The sequence below is a fragment of the Typopeltis vanoorti genome, chromosome 2 (genome assembly GCF_054136105.1).
Source record: "Typopeltis vanoorti isolate ZY-2024b chromosome 2, IOZ_Tvanoo_1.0, whole genome shotgun sequence".
Taxonomy (NCBI): Eukaryota; Metazoa; Arthropoda; class Arachnida; order Uropygi; family Thelyphonidae; genus Typopeltis; species Typopeltis vanoorti.
The window spans coordinates 175,034,901-175,051,717 of NC_143550.1; the positions used below are offsets into that span (position 1 = coordinate 175,034,901).

General features: G+C 37.9%; 1 protein-coding gene across 2 annotated transcripts in view; it reads right to left on the bottom strand.

The window, feature by feature from the left end:
- Nucleotides 1-16,817, bottom strand: part of LOC150109682 (acyl-CoA dehydrogenase family member 11-like) — a 233,196-nt gene that overhangs the window by 44,029 nt on the left and 172,350 nt on the right. For both annotated transcript variants that reach the window (XM_090409687.1, XM_090409688.1), the window contains one exon: nt 3,027-3,119. In XM_090409687.1, coding sequence (XP_090265813.1) covers nt 3,027-3,119 — 93 coding nt within the window. The remainder of the gene's footprint in view (nt 1-3,026; nt 3,120-16,817) is intronic.

Consider the following 16,817-nt stretch of genomic DNA (forward strand, 5'->3'; position numbering starts at 1 on the left):
GAGGCCACCCCTGCTACCATCCACCCTGGGTATTCTAGTTTCTCTGCATTGACACGCTGACTCGTTCAGAAAACAGCAATCTCTCCAGATGTCTATGTCCTTCTTCATTCAAATGCAAGTGGTCTCTTGCATACAATTCCTTTCTGTCCTCAAATGCACTCCCAGCATCCATATATTCCAATCCTCTCTTCTGACACATTCTAGCTATTATATTATTCAATATTACTGCTCTTCTGCTGAGCTCGTCACTATCATACCTAGGCAACATGCACACTATCTTTCCTCTCTGCATTTTCTTTTGTACAACCTGAAGCAAGAATCTCATATCTCTCACTGCCCAATTTACATTGCCTCTGAAGTCATTCGTTCCTCCATCACAATCATCTCATCCACCCTTTCACCCCCTCTTAATTGCCATAGCCACTCTTACTATCGTTCCTTTAGGCAAACACTCTTCACTCATCTTATCTTGTACACCACGGATCATTGAGTCTCCGTACATGACACCTTTTACCACTGTGTTCCTCGATTGCTCACCTGCATCCCTCACTCTCTCTCCTCTAATGTGTTCTCTCTCTGTTCCCCTACTTACTTGACATCACTCTATCCCTGGTTCCAGCACTCCCTCACATTCTTCTTATTCCCCCTCTCCTACTGTTTCCATTCTCTCCTCTTCTACCATTCTCATAAGTCTCTCATTTGCTCTCTTCTACTGTTCCTATTCTCTCCTCTTCTATCATTCCCATAACTCTCTCTCTCTCACTCCTACTCTAATTTGCCTTGCATTCATCTCTTCTATTCACCTAATCTCATCTTTCACTTCTCATCATTCCTGAGACATTCCACCTACTCTTTCAGTTCATCTATCTCTCTCTCTCTCTCTCTGCAAGTCAGCCACCACTCTTGTTGGCCATTCATCCTTCCAATTGAAACCATCTCTGGAAACTTCACAATCATTCAACCTTTAAACACTCCCCACTCTCATTTTTTTCATTCATATTTCTCTCGCTATTTTTGCTCTCTATCATACCACTCGTCTCTCTCTCTCTCTCTCTCTCTACATGAGAATCTCCCACCTCTGACTCAAATAGGCCAGTTATAGCCATAAGTTTTAAAAGAGGTAAACCGTGAGTAGACATAACTATATATAAAAATATAACGGAAAAACTCATGTAGAAAAATTATTTAATGGTATAATTTTCACCCGTGTGTCACAGGCATCTTCAGTACAATTAGGCACAAAAAATTAAACATTAACTGACAATTCCAAAAAGCCCCACCTAAGTAGCTGGTGTAGGATAACTAAAAAGGTCAATAACTTTCCTAAAAAAAAAAAAAAAAAAAAAAAAAAAAAAAAAAATTAATACAATAAAAAGTTAGGAAAGATTAGCTGATTTGTAAAGTACTATCTCCCATAAAGGGGATAGACGTAAGCCGTCGGATCTGTTTAAGTTAGGAGAATGAAGTAGAGTTTCACATGCTTCTTTATAAAGACGTTCCATGAGAAACTGACTTTTGTGAAGAACTCTTGTCTTTTTCCAATGAACTCTGTGTCTAGTGAAGATGGCATGTTCTGCAAGTCCAGACTTTTCAGGTTTAAAGTATTCAATATAAGATTGGTGTTCTTCTAGCCGAATGGAGGCAGATCTTCCCGTTTGTCCGAAATTTTTGTTCTACAGACGATCTTTTACAGAAAGAAATACGATATATAACTTCTTCCTTTCTATCTAATGGCTATAAGAATTGCTTCATTAAAAGAACTTTGAGTAGATTTAATATGTCTCCCTCTTCAAACACAGAGGAAATAACGCGCATTACCATCCCTTATATACAAGGCATCAGTGAACGTATAGCAAAAATTTTAAAACCACTGAATATTTTTGTTGCCTTTCGACCGTTTAGAAAAATCTCCACCTTTCTCGCTTCTCCAAAGGACAAGCTTCCACATCTCAATCATCCAGGTGTCTACCAGATTCCGTGCTCTTGTGGATTATGTTATTTCGGACAAACGGGAAGATCTGCCTCCATTCGGCTAGAAGAACACCAATCTTATATTGAATACTTTAAACCTGAAAAGTCTGGACTTGCAGAACATGCCATCTTCACTAGACACAGAGTTCATTGGAAAAAGACGAGAGTTCTTCACAAAAGTCAGTTTCTCATGGAACGCCTTTATAAAGAAGCATGTGAAACTCTACTTCATTCTCCTAACTTAAACAGATCCAACGGCTTACGTCTATCCCCTTTATGGGAGATAGTACTTTACAAATCAGCTAATCTTTCCTAAGTTTTTATTGTATTAATTCTTTTTTTTTTTTTTTTTTTTTTTTTTTTTTTTTTTTTTTTTAGGAAAGTTATTGACCTTTTTAGTTATCCTACACCAGCTACTTAGGTGGCGCTTTTTGGAATTGTCAGTTAATGTTTAATTTTTTGTGCCTAATTGTACTGAAGATGCCTGTGACACACGGGTGAAAATTATACCATTAAATAATTTTTCTACGTGAGTTTTTCCGTTATATTTTTATGTATAGTTATAGTCATCTCCAATTCACCAAGTTCCTCCCATTGCCTGCATTTTGCACATATACATATATCCCCTTCTCTCACCTACTACATATACAACCACCAGGACAGATACATTCCACAAGTCCTGCATGCCACAAAATCCATTATGTCACGCAAAACAGAGTCCTTAAATAGGGGATGACTTCATGACATGCCATTTGCAATTGGAGCTGCCGCTGCCATCATTATTCAAAATAGTGTTGAGGAACTATTATAACTAAACGCTAAATAAGTATAAGTGAATATAACTATAAGTATAAAACATATTTAAGTATATTAAATATCTAAATAATGAAAACTTATGTTATCTTCTTCTTCTTCTCTTCCACTGCTATATGTCCGATTCTGACCCCACCTTCTCTGTAACCAAAAATACACAATACAGAAACAACAGCTAACTCCAAAAACAACCACTGAAGGACACCTGTATTACAGAAAAACAACGTAGCACAAATATTTACCTGAGTATCTCTTAAGATAACTGGGAGACCAGTATCTTCCATATATCCTTGTCCACCAAATGCTTCCAAACCTTCTGATACCACAGCTACAGCCTGTAACAGAAATAAAAAAATTAACCCATTCAGAAATTTATAATCATCCTACTTACTCCCTCTAAATGTGATTTCTAAAAATTTATAAAATCTTATTAGTAATACTATATACAGAGTCATCCATGAAGTTTGAAGATTCAGTGGAGAAAACTTATTTATGCTAACCATTATTTATGGTTAGTGTAAATAAGCTTTCTGCACTATATTAAAGAATCCTAAATTTCCTTAAGAAAATGCTTCCATTTTGTGACATGATACACCTCTTCTGGATGCAACACTTTCTTGTCTTAATGTCACAATTTTGACCACTCCTACTCCTAAGGGTGCAACTCTCCCTCAGTAGTTGTATAGTTGTGAAAAGATAAGAAAGAGTAGGTATTATTTCTGGGAAAATTCCTATGTTACTCCTCTAAATAAAATATTATTTTTTATGGCTATTTAGCTATTTTTGTTTAAGAGTACCCCTTTTTTATAATGTCGTTGGCTTTTTACTCAAATTCTGGGGCATTACTTATGTTTTATATGGACAGATATATGAAGAATATGTAGGGGAAAAAAATGTAAGAAGAAAAAACCGGACATACCTTTGTGGGATATTGCTGGCTGTCTTCTTTTTCAGTTGCATCTTGCGTATGGCAATATACATTCATTGTTGGAGGAAGGAAGTATGACTGAATGGAAGGGTAGTCAGAAATCTGGGGTTTGAGAGATGTGTGAGAATTGTGGGTGAGGCAAGAGGTATTAGAACGTTTTGAACTTTTTTGGAAAACCCGGATGTTTCTATATTTTTTAAATTATTAAAGGTGGGCAGAGAATACTTTGGGATGGGGTTGAACATAGAAATTTTTGGGAAGGGAGAAGGATATTATGGGATAAGATTAGGAATTGGAGAATGGGGGTGCGAGCCATTTTGACAGTTCATCTTCGGAGCTCATGGGGGAAGTGGAGGCTATGTCATGCCTACTTGGTGTTTCCATCGTTGGTGTATCTATGTTGTATTCTATTGGTCGAAGTCGTGACCTAATTTTTATGTTATGGAGCTTCCAACTTGGAAATTATGTAGGGCAGGTGGACGTTTATTGAGTTTTTGTCACATTTTATGGCTATCATTTCCAGTATTCCTGGAATGGTATGAGCTGAAGTTGAGGTAGTTTCCGATATGTGTGGGTTTGTGGAATATTTCTGAGGGGTACTCAGAAACTATCTCCACTTCAGCTCATACCATCCTTATTCTATTAAGAAATCAGTCATCTAGCACAGTTTATAAATGCTTACAAGTTTTTGACTACACACAATTATCTCAATGCTGAGATAAAGAAGTTAACACAGATTTTTAAAAATTGAAATTACCCAGTGTTGGATCCTATGTTCTACTCCGATGGGTATTCTAGCTGTTGACTGACTCCACATTCGAACACAGAGAAAATTTATTTTTAACTGTGCCATTCTATGTTCTAACTTGCATAAGCAACGTTCTGAAATCAACCATCAGCTAGCACAATATTGTTATCAACTTAATTCAGGCCAAAATTCTCCTTATTATATATATAGGGTTCCTGCTAAGATTCAAACTATTTTAATGAGCAGTGCAATGAAAGAAATCAGGCAAACACAAGATTCAACTTAAAAAAATTTATTTAATACTTGAACACATAAGTTTACATTAAAACAAGAATTTATAGTAGGGATAATGCAATTTAAGAATGAATAAGTTCTGATTAAAACATTAGTAATTTACTCAGCTGAGTATATCATTTACGATTAGAATTTATGCATATAAATTCTGCTCTTCTTATTATTCAAGATTCCAAACACAATTTCACTCTAAACAAAGCTATCGTTCAATATACTTCAAATATTGATTCAGTTTAACTATTCAGAACAATCACAAAGCACAACTCATTCAGCAACCTCTAAGTTTATCAATCTAACACAATAGTTCTCAGAAAATTCAGTCTCAAATTTACATTGCGTTCTCTCGTAACAGGCTCCTTTGTATCACACATTCAATCTTGAATTATTAATCCAGAGATACTTCATATATTACGTTTATGAGGAAATGTTTCTCTGTATCACACATTCAGTCATAGTTCAGCAATATGAACTATATCATGTTCTCCAGAAACAAGCTTCGCTACTTCACACGAGGCATAGAAAAGATATCCTTACCGTATAGACAGTATAGCTTCCTCATTACTGAGAATCCTAGAAACTCTCCTTGGTTCTTGAATACTTGCACTTTGAGAACACACAAATATTATAGAATCCTGGGTTTCGGTAACTGATTAGTTAACTCGGGAGAATTTATCTTCTTGCTCGTAATTGGCTAACTTTCAATATTTCTTACTCATTCTTATTATGCTTTCATCCAATGCTTATTATGCTTTCATCCATTCTGTGAGGTGATAGGAATTTATAAACGAATAAGAACTTTACAGACAATTTAAATTTACAGACGCAATTTACAGACAAAAATTACTATTGTGGTGGTGTTGGAGGTGGGCGGTAGAGGGCGTTGATGGAGATGATTCGTAGTAGAGGTTAGGTGTAGAGACAGTTGTAGGTGTCCTCCCGCGATGAGTCTTCAGACTCCTTGGAGGTATCAGGAATAATAATAATAAAAACTCGAAGAAAGATAAGTCAAAATAAAGAGCAGTTCCCAGTCCTTCCTACTCCGTTCAGCCCCAGGTTATTTCTCTCTCACTCTGTTACTCCTTTTTCACATACTACCCCTGACATCCTACTCCCCTTTCCTGCCAAAATCTGGTTCTAACTGGTTTTATTAATACTAAACTGGCTTCTTGCATACTGTACAGTAACTCACGATAAAGCATGTGCTGGCTAAAAATAACATAATTTCTCACAACAACCAATCAAGTCTTATTTTGAAGAATTAATTGGATCCATTACATTTTACTAATAACATAAAAAGATTACATATTTTACAGTTTTTATCTCTGTTTTAGTAATATTAATTTCATAATAATAAGTGATATTTAATACACAGTTTTTACAACTGTACTTCATATCAAAACAATAAATGAACAAATAAATATTAATAAACATAACTTGAAAGAAATCATATGAATAGCATACTATTAATAAGAGATTATTAGTCTGATGAGCAAATTTGGCTTAAGGAATGGCTGATTATGTTGGATTCTGACTGAAGTATTAATAATTTCCAGTTCTCCTCACTCAGAATCCAACACCAGTATAGCCAATAAATTATGCCAACAAAACGGCAAAAATCCGTCAAAATAATTCAACAACCAAAACAAACTTCCCAACACAAAAAATCATCAAACTGCGATAAATCCAAAACACATACAAAGCCTACAAATACATTTTCAAACACACTGACTATAAGCTGGTGTTCATCACAAACCAAAAATTGGCAACACTTCTTAAACCAACTAAATCTCACACACACACAAAGAAATACTAGAACACCACAATGTGGTTTACAAGTTTTCTTTCCAACAAGATTGTGATGTCACCTACACAGATTCTACCATCAGATCTTTGTGGGTAACATTACAAGAACACTTCCATGGCTCAGCATCCCAATTCCAGAACATTTTAACAATAAAAAACATAACAACCAAAAGATAAAAAGAATACAAAATACAGGAAAAACAGAAATAGCTGTCCATGCCCCTGAACAGAAACATATCCCACAAATTGACAAGGCCATAATAGTAAACATACAGGAAAATGAAACAATGCTTAGAATATCGAAAACGATGGCCATAAAATGTGACAAAAACTCAATAAACATCCACCGGCCACACATAATTTCTGAGAGTTGGAAGCTCCATAACATAAAAATTAGGTTACAATTGACCAATAGAATACAACACAGATACACCAAACACGGAAACATCAAGCTGGCATGACATAGCCTCCACTTCCCCCATGAGCTCTGAAGACAATGCACTGTCGAAACGGCTCACACCCAGTTCTCCCACCCCTGATCTTATCCCATAATATCCTTCTCCTTCCTCAAAAATTTCTATGTTCACCCTATCCCAAAGTATTCTCTGCCACCTTTAATAATTTAAAAAATATAAAAAAAAACAGAATTTTTCAAAAAGCTCAAAAAGTTCTCATACCTCTTGCCTCACCAATAATTCTCCCACATCTCTCAAATCCCACCTTTCTGATCCCACTCCTTCCGTTCAGTCATACTTCCTTCCTCCAACAATGAATGTATATCACCATATGCTGGGATGCCACTCAAAAAGAAGACAGCCAGCAACATCCCACAAAGGTACATCTGAGGTTTTTTTCCCTACATATTCTTCACATATCTGTCCATATAAAACATAAGTAATGCCCAAGAATTTGAGTAAAAACTCCTAAACAAAAATAGGCTAAAAGGCTATAAAGATAAGAAAGAGTTATTGAAAAAAGAGAAGAAGAGAGCAAAGATTGTGAGCTTGCTTCCACAAATTAACAGAAGTGAATTGAGAAGGAGAGGCTGTGGTTTGTATGAATAGAAGGATTTATATATGACTGATGAATTGCACTTGAACAAATGTGGAGGTAGTGTTGTTCAGTGAGAATATGTACATAGTCATGGAAACTAGAGCTGTTAGAGGAGATGAAGGTGAGCATGTCTGAAAGTGGTTTTGAGGTAAGTTAGTGCAAGAATAACTAAAAATGCTGAATGTAGTCTAAAGTAATTGTATGACTGGGCAGTATTTGGAACTAAGTTCAATGTTGTAAAGTGTAAGGTTTTGATAATAATCCATATGAGGCCTTGATCAGTCCTCCTATGGATTATTATGCATGGATTTGGTCACTGGGTTTTCATGGTGATGATATGTTGTAAAGGGTCCAGAGAAGATTCACAAAGGTGGTCAGTGGTCTTTTTAATGTGGAGAACGAGGACAGATTGAGAGAATGTAAGTTGCAAGGCCTTGTGAATAGGAGGAAGAGGGTGGATATAATTGAGACATATAAGCTGGGCAGGAGTTGTTATCAGGTTGGCATGGAAGAGATTTTTCATAGAATGGAAGATGGGGGGTGGGGGTAGAACAAGAGGCCATCAATGGAAACTGTATAAAGAGGGTGTGAGCAGAGAGTGAGGAGTAGGTTCTTTGCATGGAGAGTGGTTGGTGAATGGAATGCATTGCCTGAGTGTGTTGTCAATGTAGATACATTGAATCAGTTTAAGGCACAGTTGGATGAGCATTGTGTGCACCTCCCATGATGAGTCACTGACTCCATGGAGATCAGATGTTAATAATAATAAGTAATTAATTTAAATGGGATAGTCAGTATATGGTGGAAATGGAGTTGTGGACAAACAGACATACAGTAGTTATATACATATAAACTAGATAACCTATTATTATTATTATTCAGGCCTCCATGGAGTCAAAAGACTCATCATGGGAGGTCCTTCCTAAGAACATAAAGTCTGTCTAGACTCATTGAGGGGAGGTCCCCCCCTAAGAAACACAGTCTATCATACCACTCCTTAAACTCATTGACCATTCTCGCTCTCACCACTCCATCAGGCAATGCATTCCACGGTTCAACCACCCTCCACGCAAAGAAACCACTCCTCACCCTCTTGCTCACAGTTTCCTTTCATAACTTCCAGGGATGGCCTCTTGTCATCACTCCTTCCTGCTGTTCAACCAAGTGAAAGAACTCCCCAGTGTCAACCCTGTAACCACCTCTCAACAGTTTAAAAGTCTCAATCATATCACCTCTCCTTCTTCTATCCACCAAACTCTGCAGTCCACATTCCCTCAGCCAATCCTCATAACCAAACTTGTACAGTCCTGAACCCATCTTTGTCATCCGTCTTTGTATCCTTTCCACAGTTAATTTATCCCCTTCAAATCCTGGTTCAGAGGATAAACAAAGTAGGAGTAAAATGGATGATGACTTATGGAATTATGCAAGAGCCCCTGAGAAATAGTAGGAGATATAAAAAACAGGGTACCCCTTAGCAGCATGAGGAGTATATGATGCAGGCTAGGAAGGTGAAGGGTATAGTAAAGAAAGAGAGAGAGAGAGATTGAGCAAAGCAGTAAAGCAAAAGCCTAGAGAACTTTCCAGTTACACTGCTAGTAGAAGAAAGAGTGAACAAGGAAGACTGTCTTTAATTGCTGGAGATGGAACAAGTCACATCTGCTGAAAGTACAGTGGAAATATTCAATGAATATTTCATCAGTGTATTTTATATAGGGGGTTAAGAGTGATGCTGAATAGCAATAGAAAGGAGGACAGAAGACTGGAAGTTGAAGAATGGGAAGTGTTTAGAAATTTAAATTGTGACAATATCCCACCCAGTGGACTGGATGGGATATTGTCATGTATACTATGGAAATAGTATACATGACAAGAGGCCATCCCTGGAAGTTGCGAAAGGAAACTGTGAGCAAGAGGGTGAGGAGTGGTTTCTTTGCATGGAGGGTGGTTGAACCATGGAATGCATTGCCTGATGGAGTGGTGAGAGCAAGAACGGTCAATGAGTTCAAGTAGTGGTATGATAGATTTTGTGTTTCTTGGGGGGGGGGGACCTCCCCTCGATGAGTCTTGATAGACTTTGTGTTCTTAGGAAGGACCTCCCACGATGAGTCTTTTGACTCCATGGAGGCCTGAATAATAATAATAATAATAATAATAATAAATGTGAAAAAGAAATGGCAGTGCCCTTGACTTGGTTGTTCAACAGAAGTCTGGCCACAGGAACAATTCTAGAAGAGTGGAAAGAAGGTGCAACTGAATGAAGAAGAACCCAAGTCAGTAATTTTCAAGTATAGGCCAGTGTGTATATCGAGTGTAGTGGTGAATCTTTTAGTGAAGCTGGTTAGAGACAGAATGCATACTGATTTGGTCACCTGGCTACACTGGTGATAAGGAAACATTGAAGAGAATGCAGAGGCAAATAACTAAGATTGTCTCAAGACTCTGGAAAGTTGAGTGTGAGGAAAAATTGAGGGATTGTGATCTTCAGAGCTTGGCAGATAGGAGCAGGAAGGGTGATATGATTGAGAAATATAAGTTAGTGAGCCTATCAAATAGATATGGGAATTATTATTATTATAATTATTCCAAAATTTCATGAAGTCATAGGACTCTTAGAGGCCATCTTAGCTATTATACCACTCCTTAAACCAAATCACTGTCTGCATTCATCACTCTATCAGGCACTGAATTCCATGGTCTAACCCTGCTATATGCAAAAAAAAAAAGGTCATTTCTCACGCTCCTTACTCACCAGCCCCTTTCACAACTCCCAAGGATGGTCCCTTATCTTTGTTCTACTATATGAAAAATCCTTCCTGTATTAATCCTGAAAATACCTCTCAACAGTTTAAGTTTCAATCATGTCACTTCATCTTCTATCCACCAAACTCTGCAGTTTGCATGTCCTCAGTCTCTCCTTGTAACTAACTTTGTAAATTATTGATATCATTTTAGTTATTTGCCTCTGTACCATCTCCAGAGTTAGTTTATCCTCTTAAAATTCTGGTGACCAGATCTGGGCACAATAGTTCAGATGTGGCCTGATCAGAGCTTTATACAACAGAATCACCACTCTTTTATCTCTGCTGGTCAAAGTCTGTCTTAGTATTGCAGCAATCCTTTGGGTTTTGCCTTTACCAGCTTTGCAGTATGTGCCCAAAACTTCAAAATTTTTATCAACAATTAGCCCATAAGCTCTTGCCTTATCCACTTCCTCTAGTAGAAAACTACCAAAACAGTATTCAGCCTCCCATCTATGGATCCTAAATTTCAAGACTTTAACATTTAGGTGCATTAAACTGTATCATCATTCATTTGTTCATCAGGACTTGAAAGTATTGTTAAAGGTAGCGAAAGAAAAGAGTGACAGAGTTAGGATGGTGAGTCTGTTGCCGCAGTACGACAGAGAGGAGTTTAGAAGGAGGGCCATAATCGCAAATGACATTATGCACAGGTTATGCAGATGGTGTGGTGTGGAATGAGTTTGATGGGCGAAAGGATTTATACAAGATGGATGGCCTGCATTTGAATGGATTTGGTGTGCGGAGACTGGAAAAAGTGTTGCTGAATGAAGTGAAAATGGATGTGCAGAACCAGGGAAACTAGAACTACCAAGGAGGGCGGTGAAGTGGATATGCAGACATCAGTGAGACAGTTGAGTATAAGAATGTATATAATGTACCCGAGCCAGTACTAAGGACAAGTAATCGGAATGGGATAGTTAGAATAACCATTAAGATAGGGGTGGGAAAAAGGGACCTCTGCATTTCATGTATACTAATGCCAGGAGTATTAGGAACAAGAAGGAAGAATTTTTGGCCTTGGTTGGCTCTTCCTGGCCACAGGTTATTGCCATTAGTGAAACGTGGCTGGTGGAAGATGATATAGTTAGTGGGATAGAATGTGTAGGTTATAGTGTGTTTAGGAGGGACAGAGAGAATAAAATGGGGGAGGGTGTTATTGATGATAGGTGATGAACTGCAGCCAAGGAGAATTGAAGTTGTATTGCAAGATAGTGAAAAGAGCTCATTTGAGGCTATTTGGTGTGAGATTGAGACTCGCAGAACAAAATATACAGTTGGGTGCTACTATAGACCAGGTGATGGAATAGATGGTGGAGATAGTATGCATAAACAAATTGATGAAATGAGTGGAAGGAGGGTAATTATTATGGGGGATTTCAACTATACATTAATTGGAAGGAGGAGAGGACACGTGTGAGGAAGGAAATGGATTTTATTCAATTATTAAGGGATAACTATCTGAGACAGCATATAATTGAAAATACTAGGGGTTTGAGAGTGCTTGACCTGGTAATAGCATCTGAGAATTTGACTGTAATGAATATCACCATGTTGCCACCTATTGGTGAGAGTGATCATGAGGTCTTTACCTGGGAGGTGGCTAAAGGTGTGGAATTTTCAATTAAGACAGGGTATATGTGGAATTACTGTGCTGGCAAGTATGACAAGCTTAGGAGATTGCTTGGTTCAGTGCCATGGCATGTAAAACTGCAAGGGCTGGATGTCGATAGAGCATGGGAAGTGGTCAAGGAGCATTTACTGGAGGTTATGGTTGATTGTATACCTAGGGTCCGAATAGTAAAACAAGTAGGAGTTAAATGGATGAATAACACCATTAAGCTTGAGCTGCAAAAAAAAAAAACTGTGGAGGGAATTTGAAAAGAAAGGTGACCTGCGGGCACATGAACGGTATAAAGCGCAGGCCAGAAGTGTGTGGTAAAAAAAGCAAAAGCAGATTATGAAAGGAAACTAGCTATGCAAGCTAAAGAGAATCCCAAATAGTTCTTTCAATATGCTGCAAACAAAAGAAAAACTACACGGCAGAATGATTTTAAGGAACGCCGATGGTAGGGAGGTCACTGAATCAGTCGATATAATGGAATTACTGAGTGAGCACTTTGCAAGAGTATATCATCCAGATGGTGACGTTCAAGGAATGAAAGAACCATTAGTTTCTATGGGAATTGTGGTGAATGAAGTGGAGGTGAATAGTCTATTACAGAACCTTAATGTGAATACATCTGTGGGATTGGATGGTATATCAGCATGGGTATTACGGGTCTTACTTTTGGATCTGGTTTAGTCCCAAAGGGGTGGAAAGAGGGGAAAATAGTTCCACTGCATAAAGGAGGATCCAAGACAACTATTGCAAATTACTGACCGATCAGCATATCAGGAGTTGTTCTCAAGTTCTTGGAGAAAGTAGTCAAGGGAAAAATACAGGAATGGATTGATGAAAATGAGATACTGTATGGGGGACAGCATGGCTTTTTGAAGGATAGATCATGCCTCAGTAACTTGCTCAAGTTTTATAACACAGTGATGGCTGAACTGGATAAGGGATAAGGGGTTTACAGTGATACTGCTGGACCTGGCTAAGGCATTTGACAGGATACCACATGGAATTCTAATCTGTAAACTGCAACATATGGGAATGAATATAGGGTTGGTGAGATGGATAGGTGGGTGGTTGATGGAGAGATATCAGAGAGTAGTTTATTCAGGAGTAGAGTCCAAAAGACGGCCTGTGACTAGTGGTGTGCCGCAGGATACTGTTCTTAGACCACTGCTGTTTAATTTGTTCATTAACGATATAGTTGTTACATTAACTCATCTAAGAGGTACAGTTCATTTGTTCACTGATGAAGCAAAGTTGGGTAGGGCAATAGTGAATGCAGAAGATGTCAAAATCTTGCAGGACGATTTGGATAGATTGGAGTCCTGGGCTAAGGAGAATGGATGTCAATTTAATGTGACAAAATGTAAGGTTATGCATTTTGGGATGAAAAGATTAGCAGCAGTATACCACATAAGTGGAACTGTACTCCAGGAGATTGATGAGGCCAGGCACTTGGGAGTGTTGGTGGATAGGAAGATGAAGTTTAGGGGGCACATTGCAAAAGTGGCTAAATCAGCTCATCAACTCACTTGGATGTTGAAAAATACTTTGACGAGCAGAGACAAGCAAGTTATTGTTCCTCTGTACCGAGCCGTGATAAGACCTCATGTCGACTACTGTGCCCATATTTGATCACCTAGGTTTCTTCTTGATAGGGAGGAGGTCGAGAGGATCCAGAGGTGAGTGATCAAGATGATAGCAGGTCTATGGAATGAACCTCATGAGAACAGGTTGAAGATTTGTGGGTTGCAGAAATTGGTTGATAGGCAGAAAAGGGGAGATATGATTAAGACATTCAAATTGCTAAAGGGTTTCTATAGGATTAATTCAGAGGATATTTTTGAGATCAGAACTCGTGGTGGGAGAACTAGGGGACATCTATGGAAGCTGGGCAAGAGTGTGGTTAGCAAGGGTGTTAGAGCTGGGTTCTTTACTTTTAGAGTGATAAATTAGTGGAATAAGTGCCAGAGTCTGTTGTGGGTGCTATGACAGTGAGTGAGTTCAAGGCAAGGTATGATAGATACTTTGAGAATGTCGTATAGTTGTGTGGATATGATGTTTAGGACCTCCCTCGATGAGTCTAAGGACTCCCTGGAGTCGCCCGTAATAATAATAATAATCTTTGCAGCTTATTCAAATCATGAATAGCCAAAACAGCAGCACTATTACTAATATATCTTCCAAGCTTCACATCATCTGCAAATAACTGAATATCTTCCTCAACCCAGTGGTAATATTATTGACATAAAGGTTAAAAAGCAAATGTCTTAGTATCCCACTTGTGACATTACCTCTTCCTTGATACAGCTTCCCCATACATAACCCTCTGATATCTATCAGACAGCCTATTTCCAATCCACTTCACTAATCCGATATACAATCCCATGTATTGCAACTTAAATATTGACTTATCATGTGGAATTCTATCAAATGGCTTTGCAAAATCTCCAAAAAATGGCAGTGTATGCCTGTCCCTCATAAACTGTGCTCATCACTTGATTATAAAAGGCAAGCAAATTACTGAAACAAGAGCACCCTTTATTAAATCCATGCTAACTTTCACAAAGAATATTGCTCTCCTCTGCCAATTTTATATATGATCCCTTACTAATTTCTCCAAAACCTTAATAATCCTAGAAGAAATACAAAGTGGTATATTGTTCGATGTGTGAATTCTTCCACCACACTAATATAATGGCACCATCTAATGCTCCTGCTCATTTGACACTTTCTCAGTAGCGAGGCTTTCATTGAGCAGCAGGATCCATGGAGTCAGTTCCTTAGCACACTCTATCAAAGCATGTGGTGAAATCTCATCCAGTCTCATTGGTTTATTGACATCCAGAATAACTTAATACTTGAAATACATTTTCCTTGTGTGCATCTAAGCACCTGCTTTTCTGGGATGAAATGCCCAATAAAAGAATCATTAAAAGCTCCGCTATATCATCTGCATTGGTTACGTTATCTCCTTTTCCATCTCCTAGGATCATTAATCCACAATTATTTCTCTTCCTCCTACTGGAGAAGGAGAAATAATTGTGGATTATTTCATTCTTGCATAATGTGGAATGAAAGAATTCCTTGGGATTTTCCTTGGACTATAGAAATAATCTATTCTCATATTCCATTTTCGTCTTCCTTACTATACCTTACTATATTAGTCACTTTCCTGGGCCGAGTCTAATAATCCTCATGCAAGTGCTCTCAACTTCTCTCTTTATACTTTTTCCGCAAACTCTTTTTCATCTGCATTTCATGATTGATTTCATTAGCTACCTACTATATACCTAATCGTTTTATCTTTTTCAGTTGAGGAATGCTATTTGCCATTGCTGTTGATAAATATTTCTTCACTAGCCTTCCCCATACACTGCTAACATCTCTTTCTTACAATTCTTCCATCCATGGAACCGCCCTAAGTTGATTTCTAAGATTATTCCACATAAATTCCATTCTCTTTGAAACTTCTGTATGTCTATTGAGCCTCCAAGTTAAGATTAGCATCTCAATTAAAATCAGCTCCTCTGATGCAAGGATCAAATCTAAAACTCATGATCCTCACGTTTCCACTACTACAAATTTGCCTATGACATTTTTCCCTGAAGAATACCAGAAAAAACGCCATTCCCTTACTAATGTATGTTGCTTACTCTGCCCAATTTATACTGCTATAGTTAAAAATCTCCCATAATGATTGCTCACCAAACTGTAATAAATTTAGTTTAAAAAAAAAAAAAACAAACTTACAAAACTCACCAAACTGATCTACCGGAATATTTTCTGCTCATCACCCTTTGTGTTACCTGGCTTATAGAAACATCCCATTAAATACCTTGTTCTGCTTACCTCTGAACACCTTCCACTTTCAAAACTATCAGTGCTATTTCCTTCTAAATTCGCCACTCTGAGGAGAATGAATGCATCGCTTATCATTAATAACTCTCCAATAGTGAATTGGTTTGCTCTTTCTATCCTGTCAAAATATGCTATATCCTTCTACTTCTATTTCACTGATTCCAATAATCTTAGGACATGCTGAGGCTATCAATGTCACTAATTCACTTCCTTTATTCCTGATACATCTGGCATTGGTATAAAGCTCAATCAATTGTTACCATTCCTATACCTATGAGGGTTGTTTGGAAAGTTTGGTAAAAAAAAAAATAAACACTTTTTTTGGAAAAAATCATCTTTATTTCTCAACATAGTCTCCATCGAGGTCTACACATTTGGTCCAGCAAGTTTCCAGTTTTTTTCATCCCATCTAAAAAGTAGGATTTGTCAAATTGTGCAAAATAGTCATTGTCAGCCTAGATGACATCCTCGTTCGGAGAAAATGTTTTCCCACCAAACCAAATTTTTAAGTTTGGGAACAAGAAGTCACACAGGGCCAAGTCCGGTGAATATGGTGGATATGGAACCAGTTCTAACCTCAGTTCATGCAATTTTGCCATTGCGATGGCCAGTGTATGGGACAGTGCATTGTCTTCATGAAAGAGCACTTTTTTGTGCACCAATCTTCACCGTTTTTTCTTCAGTTCTTCTTTTAAATGGTACAACAGTGAAGCATAATAGACTCATGTTATTGTCTTACCATTTTCCAAATAGTCGATGATGAAAATTCCTTGGGAATGCCAAAAAAAACTGTGGCCATCACTTTCCCAGCTGACAAAGTAGTCTTCTCTTTCTTCGATGCTCTTTTACCAGGCATTGTCCACTGTTTTGACTGCTGTTTGGACCTCAGGGGTGTAGTGGTGGATCCAAGTTTCGTCTACGGTCATG